We start from the raw sequence: 22,746 nt of genomic DNA, 5'->3' as shown, positions 1-22,746 counted from the left end.
CCGACTTGTAACATTTTAGAACTCTGTTCCAGAACACCTGAAGTCCTTTGACATTTGAAACTTCAGGGAGATTTTTCTTGGCATTGCAAGAGTGGCGAGAGATTGACAACAAAGCAATATCAAAAGAATATTTTCCACCAGTACTTTTTTGTACTTTGTGGAGCCAGCACTTGATTAATAAGTCACAGACGTTTTGAATTTCTGCCTATGTAAACATTTAAGGCACTTGTATTCAGAGGTAATGAGGAACAGGGCAAGTACCATTCAATATTCTGTGCCATAGGTATTGCCAATTGAAAGCAGAGCAGCTGAACTTGATTCATAAAGTTGCTTCAACATCACTCTCACTAATTCAGTGTAGCATCAGAGCACTTTCCATTACCCTGTGCTAAGAAACTGTCTTTGAGTAAGTAGCCCAGATACCAGGGTCCTGCCCTTCGCATTACAAAAAACCTTGGATTACAGATATAAGTGTGTATCACCTAGAAACAGGTTGATATGTCGGTTTCCTCTCCCAACAAGGTTTTATAATACAGGGAGAAGACACTAGTAGTCACATGAGCTTCACGTGAGCTCAAAATGTGTGTTCAATGCTGTACAAATAATACAGTCCCCTCTCCAGAGGGTTGACAATCTAAGCAGAAAAGACACACAGGAAGAATTATCCCCAGGTTAAAGAACTATCCCCTGTTTACAGATTAGATGCGCTGACTGAAGCACTGATTAAGTGACTTCTCTACAGTCACACGGCAAGTCTGTGACAGGGCCAGAAACTGAACCCAGACCTCAAGTCCCAGCTGCAACCACAAGCTCATGCTTAACATAAAACTACACAGATCAGTGAGCAAACAGAATGCTGCAAAGCTGAATTAAGAAATCACCCAGATACAAACCTCTTTAAAAAAAAACAAAAAAAACAAAAAAACAAAAAAAAAAAAACCCCACTCCCTTGCAGCCTTCCTGAACTGTAAAAAAAAAAGGTGCTTTCAAGTAAACAATTCACAGGGGAAGTGTATCAGCTGGGAGACTGCATATCAATGCACACCTAAGACCTGTGGCAATACTAGTACTCAGAACTGCCCAGAGTATTATTACTAATAGAAGCCTGTCCTACTTAACAACTGTTTGCTAGACAGGGCGTGAAATACTCCACAGTTCAACTGAGTGAGAGGCTATTGTTAAACTAGCAGTGCCAAGCAAGAAAGATTCAGGGAAAGCCCTGTCATGTTTCTATTATAAAGCTATTTTATGAGCTAACTATGTGCTCAGAGCAGCTTCCTTTTTTTGAAGGGGGAGTAGTTTTGTTGATTGTTCCCTCCTCCCCACACACAGCGCTCTGAAAACTTGGACCTTGGAGTCTAGAAGAGACCAGCAGCCTAGTCTCAGGGGAGATATTGCAGCACTTACACTGCACCATAAATCTTAGCAATCCATACTGGATACCACTGCACCTAGGAATAGGGGGGCAATCTCAAAGCTAGAATCCTATCCTAACTACAGATGGAGCAGAATCTCATCCAGATCCTGTGCCCACAAATAGGTTTTAAGGCCACTGCCTAATCAGTTTGACACAGGTCAGATTACAAACGGTTTTCAGAAAATGGCCTGAAATCTGTAGAGCCTTGCTTAGTTAGAGGTCTCTGAACATTTTAAAACATGTTCAACCCCATTCACACTGGCCAACTAATAGTCCAAAACCAGTTTGAGAGGAGAGCCACATTTAAACAACGCAAGCGCTTTTCAAACATGGTACAATTTACAGTGACAGGTCCAAACTTCCTTGCCTTTTGACAGAAGCCAGAGGACCTACGTTGTTTGGCTGTTGTAAGAAGCTACATGAACATATTAAGCAATATTGTTTTGATTGTACAGTATAAGCATCTCATGTTTTTTTTTCAGGAAGTCTGAGTATATTAAACATCTAACAAATTGCCCTAACAGGTTTACCCATTCCCTTGACCCATCTTAAAGGGAGCTCATCATCTTGAGAGCTAGTTAGCTTCAAAAAAAGTGAATTAAAACCCAATTAAGGTCCTACACATGCTCTCGATTCTCACCTGCAACTGTCGCTTTCATAACCACCTTTTTTTATTTCAGATATTCTTCTCTTCTATTTGTGTGATTAGAAGGACCAACTATGCAGGAGAAAGTGCCATCATAAGCGAAAAAGGAACTGAAAAGAATAAGGACAAGCACTTTTCTCTAATCTCTTCCAGTTCCTTTTAGGTGTCATTTGTAGCTGTAATAGGCAAATACAATTTTTGCAGAACATGCCCCTTGCTCTCTATGGTCCTTCGAATCCTACTCATTTAGTGACAAAAAGTGCTAACACTCATTAGCTGCACAGAGCCAATTCAGCTGAGTGAGCTGCGTCTAGTCTAACTCGTGTCATCAGCAGAATTATCAATCAAGTGTGATTAACATGTGATCTTTATTTCTAGGGACAGTGTAATGGGCAAAAAGATCTCAGCTAGATTTTCAGATCATAGGCAACCATTGCAGCACTAGGAGTTAGTCATGTTTTGCCTGGTAAATTGAATGAGAACTAATAAAAATACCAGACACTTTTCTGCCTGTAACTGCATGTGGACTGTCTAAAGTTGTTTTCAGTGTTTAATCATTACACTGTCTCGTATGTTATTCCCTAAACCAAAGGAAACTTGCTAGTATTACTGAAAATTCAGTGAAACACACTTGCTGCAGCTTATGTGAAGCAGCAACTGAGTCCCTTCCCTCAACACACACATGCAAGAAAACTCTTAATTTATAACAGAAGTTTCTCCTTTATATCAGTTTACAGTCCACGGCTCAAAACAGCCTCAGTTTTCCCCTCTGCCAGCCAACATTCACAGCCACTTGACACCAGCAGACCAAAATGAAAGGCTTATTCCGAAGGTTCTGGCTGAGAAGCAATACTCCATTACTGTTACAAGCCTCACTAAAACTTTTTGAATACAACTCAAGATATTTTAGACCACAAGATCATTTCACTGCTTCCTGCTTCAGAATTTTCCAATGAAGATGAAAAGAAAGTTGTAAGCAGAAGTATCCTGCTCAAGCCAGCCACTGACTTGTTTGATTCATAAGGCATTTGTATTCCTTGGACTTCCTTTTACTTACATAAGTAGTAAACTATGCTGGTTTAAGATTAGATGATCTCTGGACACTAACTGGTCAGCAGGAAATGTTTATGTTCATGTTACAAGAAGGACATGAGGTATGTTTTGGAGAGGAAGAAGCAGCAACTATATAGTCAAGGAGCCGAGACCTCAGTGTATGCAGACCAGCAATCCTACAATTTGATCCATGCTTAGCAGACTTCTGAGCCTGTGAGGAACCCCACTGGCTTCATGTTGCACGATCAGGATCTGAAAATGGGGCTTGGCTTTAAACCTACACAAAACATGACTAAACTTTGTCTACAGTTGGCCCCTTGTTAGCAGTCTCAGCAACAGCCAACGGCTGCATTGGACATGCAGACTGAACTCCCTTTCCTGTCTCCTAGTTCTTTTTGAACAGAATTGTACTGCCACTGTCTACGCTCTACCTTTAAACAGAGAATTCAGCCTGCAGGTCTGTCCAGCTGGCACTTTTCACAAGCACAAATCACATTTTAAAACTGAAAAGCTGCTGTGTGTTTTGTTGTTTCTTGCCACTTCAGAGCTTAGGGCTAGAAAGTCACTAAAACTGACAACTGCACAGGTAATCTCCACATCACCTGGTTTGGTGTGATCCTGCTTTTCCCCTCTCTCCTCCCTTCCATACTGGGAGCTGGCATGTGCCTGCCACTTTCCATTGGGAACACAGAGGTAAAGAACATTGAAAATTCAAGTTATGTCTCTTGTACAGCTCTCCTTGTGATTTCAGTGTGCCTTTAGTGCACAGTTAACCCAGGCTTTTTACTTGGGTGTTGCCCTGAACTCCCCGCCCCGGTCTATACACCAAAACCTCACCCAAGTAGTGCTTTCATCCCGGCCTGGCCCAATTGGGGATGTGGGTTAGAGTCAGGGTTCCACTTTCACTCAGACCAGTAACCCACGTGCTTTTCAGTGAGGATGCAGGCTAAAATACTTGAGTGCTGACGGCCCTCCAACACCTTCTCACAGTTCCCCACCCACTTCCCCCTCCTTTTGTGCCTCAAAGGACAGATTCATTCTTCCATAATTCACTGGGAAAAGAGTGGCTCAGCTTACTGCAACTCAAAGAACCATGGGATGTGCCACCAGAATTCCTAGCAAGTCACACTGGGGAGTGTTGCACCAGTGAGGAGACAGTAACATGGGTACGGTTTTGCAGACATGTGCTTTATGTAATAGTTTGGAAAACTAGTAGCCCAATCCTCCTTTCCGCCTCCATTAACCACACTTTCCTTCCGTAGTCCATTCAGTACAGCTTTCTACCTGCTGCTCCATACCCTCTCTTATATCCTTCTTCCTTGGTTACTTCTTTGTTCATTCACATTAATTTTGCATTGAGGCTTATTTCCCTGCCTAATATTTTAGTATTAGATAGTGGAACATATGCATCTCAAGAAGAGGATTTATCTTTAACAGTACCTGTGCATTTCTTTCTCCACATTTGTCATATCACAGCCTATCAGAGCTCTCTTCCTGCATACCTGCAACATTTTGTTAAGCAGGAATTGTGTGATTTTATTACCAACCTATTCATCTCCTTTTAAAATGGACTGCCCTGGAGGGTATGGATGAAAGATCTAAGCATCACATATGAAATACTCAGTCTCTGCAAACTCAAAGCTGAATTCCAGCAGGCTCTCGCTCAGCCCATCATCCTTATGAGGTAGGGAAAAAAACAGAGCTCCATATAATTTACTGCATAGATGCCTTCAGGATGAGACTAAAGACCAACACATGCTCTCTTAAGGCATTAGCAGCCTCTTGGCACTTTTTATACAGGCTTGCCCCAGTGTCCTAGCCAGAGATTCCCTTTCCACACCACTATCCCACAGCATAACGCAAGTCATTTGGCCACCAACCCAAATGTGCCTGCCTCTCAGCAGGCAGATGAAGAAAGTCTTCTGTGTTATGTAAAGCACTGTGGGATCAGAGGCACCAGATCAATATCTAAAATAGTGGACACTACAGAAGTAGAGCCTGCCCCGGCACTCAGGAGACTGAGTTCCATTCTTGGCTCTGCCAATGCCTGCTGGGGGACCTTGGGCAAGTCACATCCCCATCTGTAAAATGGGGACAATGTAAAGCGCTCCGAGAACTACTGAAGCAAAGCCATGCAAGAGCTAGGTGGTGTTATTAATTTAGAAGCCCCTCCTAACTTCCACCTTTCTAGACTTCTCACCTAAGCACTAGGCAGGGAACTCAGCCTCCTGCACCATGTCCACAAGCATATTTCTCCATTTATTCCTTAGAGTGCCCAAGTTCGTGCCCAGTTCTTTGAAGTCTCCTATTACTTCTTGTTTCTACTATTGAGAAGGCGTTGCAGGACTCAAAACTAGGTTTCTGGAATTCCCCCAGGAATCTTGTGTGAAGGAAGATTCCCAGATTGCTTATTTACAGACAGAATGCCCATTGCTAGATGCAGTATCTGAATGCTGGACAATCCTTTTCAAAAGAGTTAAACTGGGCACAAAGCCCAGAACAGCCAGACATTCCCTCAAACAACACACTAAAGAGTAGTCCAAAAAAGTAAGATGGTGGAAAAAGCAGAAACTGGTAAGTTATGTACAGACCTGAAGAGACAAGACCTGAACTCAGTTACAGCGAGAAACCATGGGAAATCTGTGGGCATGAAAAAGAACACTTGCAACCCTGTACCCAGAAAGAACTTCCAAAAGAGGATTGAGGATAACCCAGCTGACCTGAGACACAGGGAAGAGATGGCTGCTACCCAAGAAAATGAAAGCTTGTTTCATGCCTTCCCTGCCTCAAGAGTGCTTTGGCAAAAACACAGTGGGGGGAACTTATCCTTGTCCTTCCACAACTCAGAGCCCCACCCTGCATCAGAGAAGAGCTGTGATGTTCCCCTATCATTTGTAATGCTCAGAGATCTGCATGGCAAAAGCCCCGCAACGTGCAGCCTGCACGCTCCTAACTTGGTCCCCCAGCAACCCTTATTCTTACTAGAGAGGAAGGTCCAGATGCTACACACCCCAGTATCTCCCCTGCACCACTCCATCTTACAGCGGCTTTCTCCAACCCAGCACTATGGGTACAATTTTCAGAAGCACATGAGTGACTTAGGACTTGGAAAGTCCTACCTTACCCGATGCCTGATTTTGCCACGATGATCCACTACTAGGAAGTCACATTTGGCTGCTTCAATAGCATGGGCTAGTCTGCCCCACCAACTCCTTCAGCATTGCTAATGTGGCCCTCAGCTGACCTTCAGTTGACCCTCTTTCTAGCCTGAGTTCTCCTCAGTAAGGTACATCACCACTCAAACATGACTTTAAATCCCTATTCTAAACTCACACAAACTAAGGAGCCATAAAATATTTAGCGCTAGAAGTGTCTATTGTTCTTTAACCACTCCCTGCTCTTTGCACTCATGATAAAGACGATTACCAGCCCCCAACTGGTGGTACTCAGACCTCTCCCCCATTGAGTCACTTCCCTGGGCATGCTTTTATGTTATCTTTAAAGTGAAATTCCCCTCTGGGCATACCTCCAGCTCATATTTGTTTTAATCCAGAAAATATATCTCAGTACAACAAACTCAGTACACCATGAGAAAACATCAAAGAATGGCTCCTTCAACTGTAAATATAAGGGAGGAGGGATAGCTCAGTGGTTTGAGTATTGGCCTGCTAAACCCAGGGTTATGAGTTCAATCCTTGAGAGGGCCACTTAGGGATCTGGGGCAAAATCAGTACTTGGTCCTGCTAGTGAAGGCAGGGGGCTGGACTTGATGACCTTTCAGGGTCCCTTCCAGTTCTATGAGATAGGTATATCTCCATATAAAAAAAAAAGAAAGTATACACGGTTATTCTTGAACTGATTGTCAGACACCTGTTACTTTGTGATTTACCCTATAGCTTTCCCTAGACTGCGTCTACTCAGTCTAGGAAAGCTATAGGGTAAATCACTAAGTAAACAGGTCTCTGACAATCAGTTCAAGAATAACCGTGTATACCTTTTTTTTTTTCTTATATTTACAGTTGAAGGAGCCATTCTTTGATGTTTTCTCATGGTGCCCTGAGTTTGTTGTACTGGGATATATTTTCTGGATTAAAAAAAATATGAGCTGGAGGTATGCCTGTTACTTTGTGATTTACCCTATAGCCTTCCCTAGAATTAATACAATATTTTTCACTGCCCAAGCGATCTCCTGCCACCCCCACTCATCTGCCCCCTTCCCCTCCTGTGGCCTTTTCATCTGCCCCCTTCAGCTTTATATCAAGGGCAAGGCTGACATTTACATTTTGTTTTGTGTTGCTATTTTTCACACCCTTGTAGTTGTTTTAATGGGAGAACCGCAAGCCACTGTAGAGTGAAATGTAATTGAGGACATGGCTGGTGTAGAGCACTTATTAAACAACCTCCCTGCCCCCAGGAAACAGAGAGAAGTCACAGACTGCACTTCATGGGGATGCTCCTGAAGGATTATAAACGTTGAGAGGAATGAACAAGTCAGCAGTCATTCAGGTCTTAGCGGCAGGGACACAAGTTAATTTCATAGGCTAGAGTGAAAACAGACCACAACAGAAAGAGGATGACACAGACAGACACACAAACACAGGGAAGACTGCACCCAATCCCTCTGATACTCTGAGGCCACTGGGCCACTCAGTCTTGCTATTTGGAAAAAATCAATCCCACCTGTAATGCTAGGGATCCCATTCAGTCCCCTTCATGCAGCAGCAATGAAAGATGGAGTGTGTCTACTGCTATGAAGATGACAAAACTCCACAGGTCAGAGCTCCTCTATCACCATCAATTTTTTGAAAACCTCAAGCAGTTTTGCTGTAGTCATATCAGTCCCAGGATATGAAAAGGAAGTGTCACACATAAAACTAAGTGAGCCCCTCAAGTCACAAACTAAGTTCATTTTGCAGAATCAAATCTATATTGGACATTTGCCCAACTTATCCCAACTCCACCCTGAACAATTCTCATGCCTCCTATTGCAGGTAAATTTAGTAACTGCTCTTCATAAGGACATTGTGTAACCATAAAATTAGCACACAAGTTTCCTGCTTGGATCCATCTGATCCAAAGTAAAAATTCAAAAAGGTAAATTAACACGATACTAGAAGTGACCAAGGAAATTTCTAAGATATTGTCAATCCCCAATCTCATATTTCAATTTAAATTCAGCTTCCAGCATACAGGACAAAGAGCAGAACCTGAGTCGCTGAACTACCTCCAGGTACAGTGTGCAAATGGATATAAAAGCCTAATCCACATTACGGTTTGGGACCATGTACCCCACAGACTTCCAACATGGATGTGTGCCTGCAAGCTCCATCACAAGTCATTCCTGCAAGCAAGTAGCATTATGAACATGAGTTCTTCCACTAAATTCAATGGGACTACTCGCATGTTTAAGTGTTTGCAGGATTGGGGTTTGTGTCACAAACACGTTCAAAAGCCTGGCTAGAAGTTGGCCTTCTAGGGACTTGGGAAAGTTGTGAAGAGGAAAAGGGAGTCTATCATAATTTTTCTGTTAGCATGGTCATTTTTAGAGAGATCCTGAATACATGGGAGCAAACAGCTTGCTCAACAGCAGTTTGACACTTTTTAGTTGTCACCATTCATGCTCAAACATGCACATGTTTGAGCATCTGAGGCTGCACATACACAGCAAGCTAGCACATCAGATGTCAAACACTGCCTCCCTGTCCTGTATAATGCAAGCCATCATCCTATTGACATAGAAAGGGTCATCATAACCATCACATGTTGAAAAGAAGTGATCAAGCTGCTGCAGCTAGAACAAAGGATTGATGATACTTTTGTGGTATGCATTTAACTGAGGTGCACATATTTTCAAACACATCTATCTCCTAACATAGACAGGTCCAAAGTGTTTGAATGTTTTCTGACCCAGAACAGAAGCAGCAAATGTCAATTCTTTTCCCTCTATGTTTTGTATATTAAAGTTTGACCCAAGCAAACATACAACGTTTACACTTTGTGGGGAGAAATCAGAAATATTTACAGCAGGCAAACAAATGTCCTTTGCTTTTCATCAACTCATCTCACTGACACCCTGCCGTTCATCTCAATGGGTACCTTGACATGGCGTTACCCCTAACAATTATCCGTAAGGCAAAACAGGGAAAGAATAGGTTAAAGAATATTTAGGCAAGTTAGAGGTATTCAAGTCTGCAGGGCCTGATTAAATTCGTCGTAAGGTTCTTAAGGAACTAGCTGAAGCAATCTCGGAACCGTAAGCAATTATCTTTGAGAACTCATGGAGGACAGATGAGGTCCCAGAGGGCTGGAGAACGGCAAACAGTACCTATCTTTAAAAAGGGGGACAAAGAGAACCCAGGGAATTATAGACCTGTCATCCTAACGTCAATACTTGTAAAGATATTGGAACAAGTTATTAAACAAGCAATCTGTAAGCACTTTAAGGATAATAGGGTTACAAGGAATAGTCAGCAGGGATTTGTCAAGAACAAATCATGCCAAACCAAACTAAGTGCGTTCTTGGACAGGGGTTGCTGGCCTAGGGTTTTGTTGTTGTTTTTTTTTTTTGGGGGGGGGGGGGAGAAGAGGGGAGGAAGAGAGAGCAGTTCACGTGAAATACCTTGATTTTATCAAGGCTTTTGACACAGTCCCACATGACATTCTCATAAGCAAACTAGGGAAATGTGCACTCACCTTATAGTAACTTCAACTAGGTTACAACTGGTTGAAAGACCATACTCAAAGAGTAGTCATCAGCGGTTCGCTGTCCAACTGGGAGGACATATCTAGTTAAGTCACAAGAATGGCCATATTGGGTCAGACCAAAGGTCCATCTAGCCCAGTATCCTGTCTTCCGACAGTGACCAATGCCATGTCCCATAGAGGTCAGTCCTTGATCTAGTACTATTCAATATATTCATTAATAACTTGGATAACAGAGTGAAGAGTATGCTTATAAAATCTGCAGATGACATGATAGTGGGAGGGGTTACAAGCACTTTAGAGAAGAGAATTAGAATTCAAAATGACCTTGATAAATTAGAGAATTTTTCTGAAATCTTCAAGATGAAATTCTATAAAGACAAGCACAAAGCACTTCACTTAGGAAGGAAAAAGCAAATGCAAACCTACAAAATGGGGAATGACTGGCTAAGTGGTAGTACTGCTGAAACCAACCTGGGGGTTACAGTGGATCACAAATTGAATATAATTAAATGTGATGCAGCTGTGGAAAAGGCTAATATCATCCTGAGGTGTATTAACAGGAATGTTGTAAGTAAGATAGGAGCGAATTGTCCCACTCTTCTCGGCATCTGTGAGGCTGGAGTACTGCCTCCAATTTTGGGCACCACAATTTAGGAAAGAGGTGGCCAAATTAGAGTGTGTCCAGAGGAGAGCAACAAAAATGATAAAAGGCTTAGACAACCTGACCTATGAGGAAAGGTTTAAAAAATGGGCATGTTTAGTCTTAAGAAAAGAAGACCAAGGGGAAGACCTGATAACAGTCTTCAAAATACGTTAAAGGCTGTTATAAAAAGAATGGGCATCAGTTGTTCTCTTTCTCCACAGAAGGTAGGACAAAGCGTAATGGGCTTAATCTGCAGCAAGAGAGATTTATGTTCATTAGGAAAAAACTATTAGGATAGTTAAACTCTGGAATAGTTTCCCAAGGGAGATTCCAGAACCCCCATCATTTTGGAGGTTTCTAAGAACAGGTTGGACAAACACCTGTCAGGGGTGGTCTAAGTTTACTTGGTCCTGCCTGAACCCATGAAGCTAGACTTGACCTCTTAAGATTCCATCCCTGCCCTGCATGTCTATTCGCCACTGTAGAGGGGAAGACAGATCAAATTTAGCCACAGATATCTAAGAAAGATCCTCCCTACCTCAGAAAGATGCCACCAAGTGACACCCAAGCAAACGTAGCCCTGAACTCTCAGACCATCCTCCTCCAGCTCAAACAGCCAGAGGGAAAGGATAGCAGGGAACAGGATCCGCAGCATTTTCCAACAGCAGGACTGGAACCGCATGGAAGGAAAACTGCAAAGAGCTGCACCTTGAGAAATGCAATGGCCATTTGTGAGTTGCTTACACGAAAGGAAGGAGAAGAAAAGCAGCTACACAAAGAGCTGAAAAGCCACAAAGCAAGGTAAATTACACATCACAGACCATTCAGAGCCAGAGCAAAGGACCATGGCCCCCAGCGTAACTGATCCCCAGTCCTGACTGGGAACTAATGTAATACAAGTGTTTAAACAGCAACACGACTGAAAGCCACAGAAATTACAGCGGGGAGAAGGCATGCCCAGCCCGGCTGGGGAGTGAGGGGACAATCAGAGACAGAGGCAGGGAGGAAATTTCCTTAAGCATCCCCAGCCCCCGACTTCCCAACCCACCTGCAATGGCCCCCACTCTGCCCCAAGCACCCTGCGAACCAACCTCACCCGCTCCAAGCGCTGAACTCCTACCCGCCCACAGGTACTCCCGGCCCCCCACGGGTACCCTGGCAACCACCCCACACAGACCCCCGGGCTCGGCTCCAGCACCCCTCCCCCCACCAGGCATTCAACCGCCTGGAGTGGCCCAGCAGCCTGCCTCGCGAGCCCCCGCCCCGCCCCGCCCCGCCGCCCGCGCAGACCCCTACCCCCCGAACCGCCGCCCTGGGGGACCCCGCCCCCAACCGTTCCCCCCCCCCCGCGCCCGGGGAGGGGGCTGAGGCGGGCGCTGCCCTCCGGAGCGGGACCCACCTGAGCAGGCTGGAGAGCGGGTGCCCCCCGCCGCCGCCCCCGGAGCCGCCGCCGCCGCCCCCCGAGCCGAAGCCCGAGCTGAGGCGCTTGCCCGAGAGCAGCTTCTCCACGGCGGGCAGGTTGCCGGTGCGGGCGGCCTCCAGCAGCTCCTGCTCCTTCCCCATGACCCGGCCCCGCCGGCCGGGACCCCGCACTCCCCGGCTACCGGCACCCACGAACCGCCGCCGCCGCCACCTACCCCCCACCTAGCGCCGCCAGCGCCCGCCCCGGCGCGTCCTTCCGGGGCGGGGCCACGCCGATCCCACCCCCCGCAGCGGGAAACTCCGCCCACACAAGGGGAACCGAGAAGGGCTCCCGCCCAGCAGGGGGCGGGACCTGGAGGGGCTCCTCCCCCAGAGAGGGGCGGCTCCAGGAGAGGCTACGCCCACACAATAAGGCGATGAATACTACTACTCGGCGTGGGGCAGGGTCGATGTAACCACGCCCTCGAAGGGGCAGGGCAATACATAACCCCACCCCCGTAGGGGGCTGAGAGATGCTCCCCCTGTAGCGAGAAGCAGGGAATAACCCCAGGTTCAGGGGGAGCATCAGAGTATAAATCCCAACCCAGAGGTGAGATGAAGGGATTGGGAATAATGCCAGGGGGTGGGGGACACATAGGAGAAGTGACATAATATAACCCCAGCCCCCCCAGGAGAAGCAGGAATAATTCCACCCTCCCAGGAAGGGGAAAAAATAGTTAATACTGAGGTCCCACAACAGTGCCCATAATAATGCAGCACCACACACTGATTATCTTCTGCACGGTTAAGGGGGAGCCACGTGCGTTAGAGACCAAGCCAGCAGAGCTCATAAGACTTCACCTTGCAGATATACCACTGCCATTGCTCTGCAGCATCATGTGGTCTTGTTTTACAATCGCACAAAGAGCAACCTGCTGTGTGAAATACACCAGGTCTACTTAGCCTTCCTTCTATGGAAGGGAAAAGGAGCAGTTTACCATGGAGGAGTCTTTCAGGTGAAGCCTCCAAAATCCTGAGGGCCTTTGTAGGTGTGATAATAAATGCATAGGTGCCTGTGAAATTCAGTGTCTAAAAAAGGAAATGTAGCAGATACTAAGCTCAGCCATCCTAACCAAGGATAGCATCCAAAACCCCAATTCTTCTGCAGTAATGACCTTGCCTGGTCCTCAAACCTACATGCCAGAGGTAGTGTCCAATGCATCGCTTTCCTGTCCCAGGGAATGCCTGATCCCCAGACCTCCTGCTTCATGACTGAAAGCTGATACAAGGAGCCCATGATGACATTTGCATACATTAATAAAAAGGGAAGAATAATGATCTGGTTCCATGTCCCATAAGGAATGAAGTTGAAGGAATTAGACTGTTTACCTATCTTCTAAGACAAATGTAAGGCACATCCTCCAGTGGTACATTAACACCTCTGCCTCCTAGCCCACAAGAAGCATCATATATCAAGTATGACCCAAGAATCAAATTAGTATCTTGCATATGTGATATGATTTGGGAGGGCAAAAACCCACCACCAGGGTTGGTGCCTTGTTATCAGTCTTAGCAGCAGAGACCAGAGACTAAGCACCCTTCCAAGCCCACTGGGCACCAGTCCCTTCAACTCAGATTAGAAGGACAGCAGCAAGGTAACATGGGGAAAAAATAGAATTGATGCTGCTCAGACTGTAGCTGCTCTGCATATAAACACAAACCTCCAGGGCAGTCAAGCCAGCACCTTTCACTAGCACTAAAAAAATCGTATCTTTCTTGTTTTAAAGGAACATGCTGCCTCATGTTTTTGAAACATGATATTTCAGCTTCAGTGGAGAATCCTCAAGGCAGGCAGATGTTCTAATTACCTTGTTTTGTGTCATCTCAGCATATCTAGCTCACGGCTGTATGTAAACACCATTAAAACATTTAAGTTTTGTCTACCTACTTTTGGACTTCCCCAGAAGCATGGCGTTTTTCTACTGCTCAACTTATCATATTTTTGCTTGACCACCTTCAATCTGGTGCTCTCAATGCAATTTCCACAAATGAATTAATTCTCACAATCTCCCTGTAAGGTAGGTATTCTTACTCCTATTTTACACTTGGGGAAACTGAGTCAGAAACTAAATGACTTGTCCAAGATCATACAGAGATTAAGACCAAACCTAGTTCTCTTGACTCCTACTCTTATGCTTTAGCTACAACACTATTCATAGTCGATCTCATGGCAAAAAATAGCACTGGAATAGGCCCTGTGGTTTAGCCCTCTGGCACAATCATCAAGAGAGTTCAACAGCTTCTGAGATAGCATAGTCAAAGTCCAACAGAAACCCAAATAATCTTTAGCCCAGCTAGGCTCACTTTTCAGCCCCCTTTCTTTCAGATGAACCTCACCTAAGGCAAACTACATCAACAGGTTCCTGATGACCAATCTAATTTACAGTTTGTGTTAGGCACACCCTTCCATAGGAAGGCTCTAGCAGATCATAATCTTCAATTAATTCCTAATACCAACCACACTTCACACACACACACACCCCTACAAACTTTGTCGGGTGTATGCTGACATAATTTGCATCAATCAAAGTCTGTAGTGGAGACATGGCTTTAGACAATTCTAACGGTATGTCTACACTATGGAAACTATACCAGCATAGCTATGTTTAGATTCAATACAATCCTTCTCCTTCAGTAATTCACGCTGTAATCTTACCTCTGCATTATTCATGCTCTTTTGTATGTGACTTGTAGAAGAATCCTTACATTTAACAAATACAAATCACTAAGGATAAATTAATTCTAAGTCTTTTTTAATAGATTAAGGTAGTTTAAAAGATCCACTGAACTAATGAGGCTAATATCCATCTTAAATCATTCTGGTCCTATCTTTTTCACAATAGCAATGAATGAGAGATGTCATTTGTATTTCATGATAATAGCAGCACACTACCTAGTTGAACGTCTGGTTCAGTCAGAAGCTTTCCCCATGTGAGTGTCATTATGCTGACAAATGTCAGGTATCTGTTTACCAAGTAAAAATCAAGGCTTCTTTCTTGAGAGTGTTAACTCTTTCCTGTTTTACAAAAGGGGAGTCTCTCAGTTGTGTTATGATTATTAGTGAATATTAATCCATAAAGAAAACACTGTTTAAAAATATACTAGGGAAAGATGGTGTGATGGGTTATATGAACCTCACGCTGGCCAGGAGGGGTTAACAAGCTGCAATGACTCCAATCAGTCCCACCCGATTACCTGTGGAATCCAGGGGTCAGATTCCCAGCATGCAATTTTCTCCATCCCATAATACTATCTATAGACAATAATTTTCACATCTTTTTTTAAAATATGCCACAAACCTGTGTGGAACATTTTGGTGTTTGCCATCTCTGACAGAAGCATGGAGCCCAGAAAGCTCTGCACTATTCTCATGAAAGTTGCAAATACAGGATGCATGATTCTCCTGTATTTGTAGACCCTCAGGAAGTACCACAACAACCAGGGACATGAGGATTTCTTTGAGGACAGATTGCTGAGGGACATAGCAAAAAACAATTAAAAGCGCTTGGTGGTGTTCATGAAGCAGTTGCAGACAATGGAGTGCCACTTCTGGGTCTGAGAATCAACACTGAGTGGTGGGATTGCATTGTAATGCAGCTTTGGGGTGAGAAGCAGTGGCTGCAGAACTCTTGTATGCGAAAGGCCTCATTCCTGGATCTGTGTGCCAAGCGCGCTCCATCCCTCTAGCGCAGAGATACCAGAATAAGAGTTTCAGTCAGGATTTCATCGTTTACATCATCCTAGTTCTCTTTCTGGCATACAGAAGAGGGGGTGGTCTCTGAAATGAGGGCTATACAGAAAAGAGAGAGAGAGCGACAGTGTGTGTGTGTGGGGGAGGGTGTACCATAGGAGAATGATGTAATATCTAAGCAGCTGTGGTCCAAAAAATAATAAAATGTCACACATTTAGCACCTTTCAATCAAGGATCTCAAAGCCCTTCACAAACATGAATTAATCCTCACCACAGCCCTGTGAAGAATGTAAATATTACCCATTTTACAGAGGGGCAAACTGAGGCACAAAGAAGTTCAGTGACCTCAAAAGTCACATACTGACCAGAAGCAGAGCTGGAAACAACTCAGGAGTCCTGATTCCCCCATCTCCTGGTCTAACCACTATCCTAATGATCACAGCAGTTTAGTGGGATGGCCAATACAGAAAATTGCTGACTGGGATTTTGCCATCCTGCCTGGCTTCGTTCAACAAAGAAACAAAGTCAGCAGAAAACTTGTTATATTGCCTTAATGAGAAATGTTTTATTTGTAAATTTGTATTAAGGATTATAAAGCCCTGTGATAAGCCTCTACTCCATTGTGCCTAGAAACAGAGGGTGCTTGAGTCACTCACCTCAATGCCCCCCATCTTCTCTCTAACGCCCATATTCCCTACTCCACCCCATGCCCTCCCTACCCCCAATACTCCTCCCCTCCTCCTACCTGTCCCAACCCCCCTACTCCAACCCCCATGCCCTCCCTACTCCCCAATACTCCTCCCCTACTCCTACCTGTCCCAACCCCCATACTCCAACCCCCATGCCCTCCCTACTCCCCAATACTCCCTCCCTTCCCCTATCTGTCCCAACCCCCTTGCTCTCCCTCCCCCCCACCTGTCCCAACATGCCCCACTCCAACCCCCATGTCCTCCCCTCCCCTCCCCATCCCCATCCCAATACCCTACCCCCAAAACTCCCTCCCCTCCCCTACCTGTCCCAACCCCACTACTCCAACCCCCATCCCAGTACCTCCCTACCCACAATACTCCAGTCCAACTCCCCCTGCCCCGCCCACAGACCCCGTCTCCCGAGGGCTGTTGCGTTGCCATGGAGACAGAAATCTCTCGGAAGGGGCGGAGTACGTGCGGCCCCTCCGCGGAGCCGCCGGCGTGATGACATCATCAGAGCGCGCCGTCTCTCCGGCGGCGATGGAGGAAGCCGGGGAGCCCAGTCGCGAAGAGAGCGGGGATTCGGGCTCTACCCAGGAGACTTTTCCGGCTGCCTCATCGCCCCCAGGGCTTGGGGCTGCCCCCACGGCCTCCGAGGAGCCGCCGGCTGCGGCAGAGAAGACCGAGGGGGAGGCGGCCGAGCCCGGCGGGGGCAGCGAGCCCAAAGCGGACTGCCAGGCGGCAGAGGTGCGGGCTGGAGGAAGGGGACGGGGAAAGGGGGCAGAGGTGGGGGAGATAGGAAGGGTGGGGGCAGAGAGAGGAGCACAGGCTGGATGGCAAGTGGAGTGGGGGAGGGGTGGGATTACGGCACTGGCTACCTTGGTTATTTCTAAGGCCCTACCAAACTCACAGCCATGAAAAGCATGTCACAGACTGTGAAATCTGATCTTTTGTAAAAAGCAACAGAGGGTCCTGTGGCACCTTTAAGACTAACAGAAGTATTGTTAGTCTTAAAGGTGCCACAGGACCCTCTGTTGCTTTTTACAGATTCAGACTAACACGGCTACCCCTCTGATACCTGATCTTTTGTGTGCTTTTACCCTATACTATACAGATTTCATGGGGGAGACCAGCGTTTCTCAAATTGGGGGTCCTGACCTAAATTCCCTCTAAGTTGCATGGCCGGGCAGCAGGCTATTAAGGGCCATGCAGCGGGGAGAAGTGCCTCTCCCCTGGCATTGGGCTGCTGTGGTGAGAGAGGGCTGGGGGGCGTCCTCTCTCCCTGCCACAACCCCAGGGCAGCCTGCACCCCAAATCCTTCATCCCTGGCCCCCCCCCCGAGCCCCCCCCCCCCCCCCCCCCGCATCCCAATACTCTGACCCAGCCCTGAGTTCCCTCCCTGCCGCACATCACCTCCATATTAGTGCACATAACAAAATTCACCCTGCACAGGGATGTAAAAAATTAGAGGGGACATTGGTCCTGACCCAAAAAGGAGTTGTGGGGGGTTGTCACACTCCCCCCATTTTAGTGGGGGGTCACAGTATTGCCACCCTTCTGCACTGTCTTCAGAGCTGAGCGGCTGCAGAGCGGTGGCAGTTGGCTGGGCGTCCAGCTCTGAAGACAGCGCCCCACCAACAGCAGCACAGAAGTAAGGGTGGCAATATCATACCCTTGTGCGCTGCTGCCTTCAGAGCTGGGCAGTGAGAGAGTGGCGGCTGCTGACTGAGGGCCCAGCTCTGCAGGCAGCAGCACGGAAGTAAGGGTGGCAATCCCATACCGTGCCATCCTTATTTCTGTGCTGCTGCTGGCAGCAACTCTGCTCCTGGCTCCCCAGTTCTGAAGGCAGCACAGAACTAAGGGTAGCAATACCACAACCCCCCCTACAATAACCTTGTGATCCCCTCCCAACTCCTTTTTGGGGCAGGACCCCTACAATTACAACACTGAAATTTATTTAAATAGCTGAAATCATGACATTTACGATTTTTTTAAAAGCCTATGAATTTTGTAGGGCCCTAGTTATTCCCCCCACCACCCCTGGAAATTTTCCTCCAGCCACTGCTGTGTCCCAGGGGTTCTGCTCCAAAGTGCAGCCAGCTGCTGTGGGCTCATGCCCCTGTGTTGTATTTGTGGGTGCCTTCAAATCGTGAGTTTTTTTGCACAGCTGGTGACATTACTATGATGCTGCTAGCATTATGTGGGTAGGCAGCCCATTCTTTCTCTCTCTCACACCCTGTATGGGTGAGCAGAGGTTGCCCGGAATGGAAGGGTGTAATAAAGTAATTGAGCATTAGGAAAGCCAGGAAATTCAGAGCCAACTTAAAACTGTCAGCCACACAGTCCTCTGATTTGTGTTTATGTTCACATGCTGTTGTAACAAAGCAATAGCAGCCAAAATATGCTTGTAGATTAAAATCTGGATTCTGTTGATTGTATATTTATCATGGTACTCTGTGGATGCTTAATAGGACTGTACACAGACTAACCACCGAGTACCGAAAGCTCTGGTTTGGAACTGAATAACCGAGACCTCACCAAAATGATGGTAATCTCTTGCAGCAGGTGAACAGCCAAGAAGGCTTGGAATTAGTGTCAACAGAAACGGAGGATTCTACATTGCAGACTTCTGCAGCTAAGAAGATAAAAATAGAGATAAAAGAGAAGAAAGAGAAGAAGCAGAAAGTAGATGAAGATGAGATTCAGAAAATGCAGTGAGTACACCTTAAATTTCTAATCTATATGACACCAGGTTTGGTCACCGGACTCTGTCTAATTATTTTATGACAACTTGCTCTTCATCAGACTGAGTTTAGCTTACCCAAGTCACTGCACAGAGCTTGCTGCTGGAAGTAAAAAGTACTATAGCATGTAATATGCACTGTCATTGCTTATTAAGCCTAATACTGGAAACTATTTTGTAACTGGTTTTCTCTGATCTTTGCCTTCATAAAGGAAGATCTGAGTCCCAGTTTGTAAAGCAGAACAGTTAATACTACTTTGCACCCAAACCTGTGCATTAGCTAAGTAGGGCACAACCTACCCCCTCCTTTCAATGCTCTCTTCCTTATGCCTAATAAAATATTTCTTCTAAAGTGGTGCACTGTAGAAACAGACCCTACATGGATTTGGGGAATGCTTTTTAAGGTGAAAAAAGTCTGTCTTCTGTCATAACTGATCTGTTTCTTCCTTCCTCCAGAATATTGGTTTCTTCCTTTTCTGAAGAGCAGCTGAACCGCTATGAGATGTACCGCCGGTCTGCTTTCCCCAAGGCTGCTATTAAACGGGTAAGATTCTGCAAATACTCAGTCCACAGAGGAACATATGAGGTGAAAGAGACAGCTTGGTATGTATAAAAATGAGTGCATAGAGCATCATTGTAGTTTAGATCAATTTGAGTGCACAGATTTTCAATGACAGAAGAGGTATTGAGCAACCTCCACTAATGTTGACTTCAATAGGTGCTGCTCAGCATTTCTCATGCTTAGTCTAAATGTTCAAAACAAAAACCACCAACCCAAGTCTTTAGCTGCAGGGAAATTTTTCACTTAATTATATCCTCTTTTCTCTCAAGCTGGTCCAGTCCATTACTGGGACTTCTGTGTCTCAGAATGTGGTTATTGCCATGTCTGGGATTTCCAAAGTCTTCGCTGGGGAGGTGGTAGAAGAAGGTGAGTGCAAGAGGAATATTTTGTGTGTGTGTGTGTGTGTGTGTGTGTGTGTGTGTGTAGTGCGGGGGGGGGGGAATATTCTAAAAATATATTGTTTAAAGATTATTAAAGGAACGAGGAAAGCTTTTGAAGGGAGATGACATGGTTGTTTCAAGGTAACTAATAACTTAGACCTTTGTCACAGCATCTATACAACGCAAAGAAATTAAGACAGTTTTTACAGCAGTCTTCCTATTATGAACTGGGTGTCTTCAGGGGCAAAAATAGATGCCTCGCGAACCCTGATTCTGCTATCAGGAAGGAATTCAACACAGGGGAGGTGATATTTAACTAGCATAAATCCATTCTTCTGAGGCTTGGTCTCCATTAATTGATGAGCTGAGATCACTATATGAAACACTACATTGAAGGGTGAGCTACTTAAGTAGCTGTTTGGAAATGTTTACAGTACGTTTGAAAGTAGTCTGTTGGTTCAAGCCACCCATTCTGTACAGGCTTGTTATTAAAATACTTGGCCTTTACCTGTAGAAGAGGTATTTTGCTGGAATGATGAACCCTGCTTGTGGCTGTTTCTACAGATTACTTCTGTCATGTGAGAGAATTTGGATAAAAGCAATCTAGTATCTTTATTTGAAATGAGCCTGTATGTGGCAATTGGATTGGGCTGGATGCAGTGATCCAATAGGTCCTTTCCATCTCTACCATATATGTTCATCTCCTGTCTCTAGTGTATTGGTCCCTAATACATGTGCTCCTCAAATTAACTAACCCCTAAATATTTTAACAACTTGTAGTAAAAAGGGGTATTGTCATCCAACAACTTATTTTAAGAAATTAATTTAAGTAATCTCAACTGTTCAATAAAATGTTATTTTACCAGTTAGTGTTTTTATATTCTCCTTCACTCAGCTTGGACAATGAGATCCAGATTAGTCAGTTTCACTCTGATTCTTACATACTGGTAAAATGCTCCTAAGTGTGCATTGCAGACACTGCAAGGAATTCTAGCTTTTTTTGTGGAGTTAAAGTTGATGACCATGTTTATGAATAGTAGAAGCTGCTTATTTAAAGCTGAAATGTTAGCTTTTACTATCTGAAAGCCTCTTTGAGACACTTGCTCAACTGTGTCAACTGTCTTGACAGATAACATTCACTGTTTTTTTGGTTTGTTTAGCATTGGATGTGTGTGAGAAATGGGGAGAACTACCACCTCTTCAGCCCAAACACATGCGTGAGGCAGTCCGGCGGCTGAAGTCACGGGGGCAGATCCCCAATTCAAAGTATAAAAAAATCACCTTCCATTGAAGTGAAAACTAGAGGGCAGTTTAAGAAGCAGGAGATCATGGAGAAGCTGGAAGAGAATAGACTACCAGCTATAAACCACATCACCTCAGAGCTGCTTAAACAGAAAGCTTCCAAACCTCCTGCACTTCTAGTGTCTGCAGTATTAACTAATGAGCCAGTACCAAAACAACCTAATACAGAAGTTTCTTAAAACAAAGCTGAACTGAGTGCATGTGGCCAGTTTCTCAGACTATGAAATGCTTCCGTATACAACTTCTGCAAGATTTGTGGTAGATAAATATGAAAACTTACTGTTGTGGCTAAAGTTTAGAATAACTTTGAAACAGCAGTACAGACAGCAGCCTTGTTCACTTAAGTTTGTATTTTAGTACTAAACTCCTGGAAGGAAAGGCCTCTATATTGTATCATGTGCAGAGGAGTCCTTATTTCAACATGCGCTAACAAACCTCATCAAGTGACTGCTTAAGTTTGGTTCTCTCTTTAAACCTTTCCTAAGCAACTTACCGTAAAAGGTGCTGGTGGTAGAGGGGGGCAATAACTGACTTGGAAATGTTGTTAGGGCCATCAGACTTACAGCTGTGGCTATATGAAACACACCTAAACACTTCAACAGAAAAAGGATAAAAGTCTTTGGTGCAATAGGCTTTTTACTTAGAGAAGATGATGGGGTGGTGGTGGTGATGGCTACTGCTATAACAGGTATATCTATAATCTGTATAGAAAGGGGGATTTGATACAATGAACACTCATTAAACTTGCTAGTCGGTTAAATGGCTTGTGACCTGGATTTGAGTAGTCCCTTCCATTCTCATTGACAGGGCAGATGAAACGTCACTGAGTGTTGTGGTAGCTGACTGTATGGCTTAAACGGGGGGAAATGCTATCTGTTAATCCTTAATGAACACTGAGGGGCTGTAGTGTCTGCCTCTGGATACGTGCAGGCACTACAGTCCATAAGCAGTTAAGGGACTGCTGAAACAATGCCCTAGTAGTGGTATCTTATACGTCTTGGTGATAGTCGCCCACCCTCCCACAACCTTTAGCCTGTCACTTTTCCTGTGTGCTGTTCAACCACATTCTGCACTTACTCAGGACTCAAGAAAACCAGCCTTGGAGAAAGTAGACATTTGACACAGTGGAGGTTAAGTTTAGTTTTTCTTTTTAAGGTGGTTCACAGAACCAAAAAAACGCACTCATGAAAATGTAATACGGCAACATAAGATTTCAATACTGACTAGGTCTTAAATTCAAGTCAGACTCGTACACAGTACTCTGCCTGTACCCAGTATCCCTGTTTGTAAGCAGAGAGGAGTGGTGCCCTCAAACTAACAAGAGTTACGGCAGCCCACATTCATTCCTAATGTAATACTGCAGTTACACAGAGGATTAAGTTAGCTCGTTTAATAGAACATACAACAGTAGAGCAAAGTCTTCAAAAATCAACCTTCCCATAACACTTAAAAC

The 22,746-nt window shown here is 45.1% G+C and overlaps 2 protein-coding genes across 3 annotated transcripts in view; one reads left to right on the top strand and one right to left on the bottom strand.

The window, feature by feature from the left end:
• The window catches only part of ANKS1A (ankyrin repeat and sterile alpha motif domain containing 1A), a 153,594-nt gene extending 141,536 nt beyond the window's left edge, over positions 1-12,058 (bottom strand). The window contains exon 1 of the mRNA XM_029913340.1: positions 11,864-12,058. Coding sequence (XP_029769200.1) covers positions 11,864-12,027 — 164 coding nt within the window. The 5' untranslated portion in view covers positions 12,028-12,058. The remainder of the gene's footprint in view (positions 1-11,863) is intronic.
• Positions 12,059-16,834: 4,776 nt separating this feature from the next.
• Positions 16,835-21,684, top strand: TAF11 (TATA-box binding protein associated factor 11). 2 transcript variants are annotated; one of them, XM_026659177.1, is made up of 5 exons: positions 16,835-17,053; positions 18,872-19,020; positions 19,506-19,593; positions 19,881-19,977; positions 21,152-21,684. In XM_026659177.1, the coding sequence occupies exons 1-5, from the start codon at positions 16,847-16,849 to the stop codon at positions 21,280-21,282; spliced, it is 672 nt and encodes a 223-aa protein (XP_026514962.1). In that variant the 5' UTR covers positions 16,835-16,846; the 3' UTR covers positions 21,283-21,684. The 2 variants fall into 2 exon arrangements, with proteins under 2 accessions (XP_026514962.1, XP_024056011.2); XM_024200243.2 differs by having other exon boundaries at positions 18,869-19,020.
• The last annotated feature ends 1,062 nt before the right edge of the window (positions 21,685-22,746 follow it).

The sequence above is a fragment of the Terrapene carolina genome, unplaced genomic scaffold (assembly GCF_002925995.2).
Source record: "Terrapene carolina triunguis isolate 2854851 unplaced genomic scaffold, T_m_triunguis-2.0 Scaffold604, whole genome shotgun sequence".
Classification (NCBI taxonomy): domain Eukaryota; kingdom Metazoa; phylum Chordata; order Testudines; family Emydidae; genus Terrapene; species Terrapene triunguis.
The sequence above is the reverse complement of the archived record's forward strand: the minus strand, read 5'-3'. Positions and strand labels throughout refer to the sequence as shown.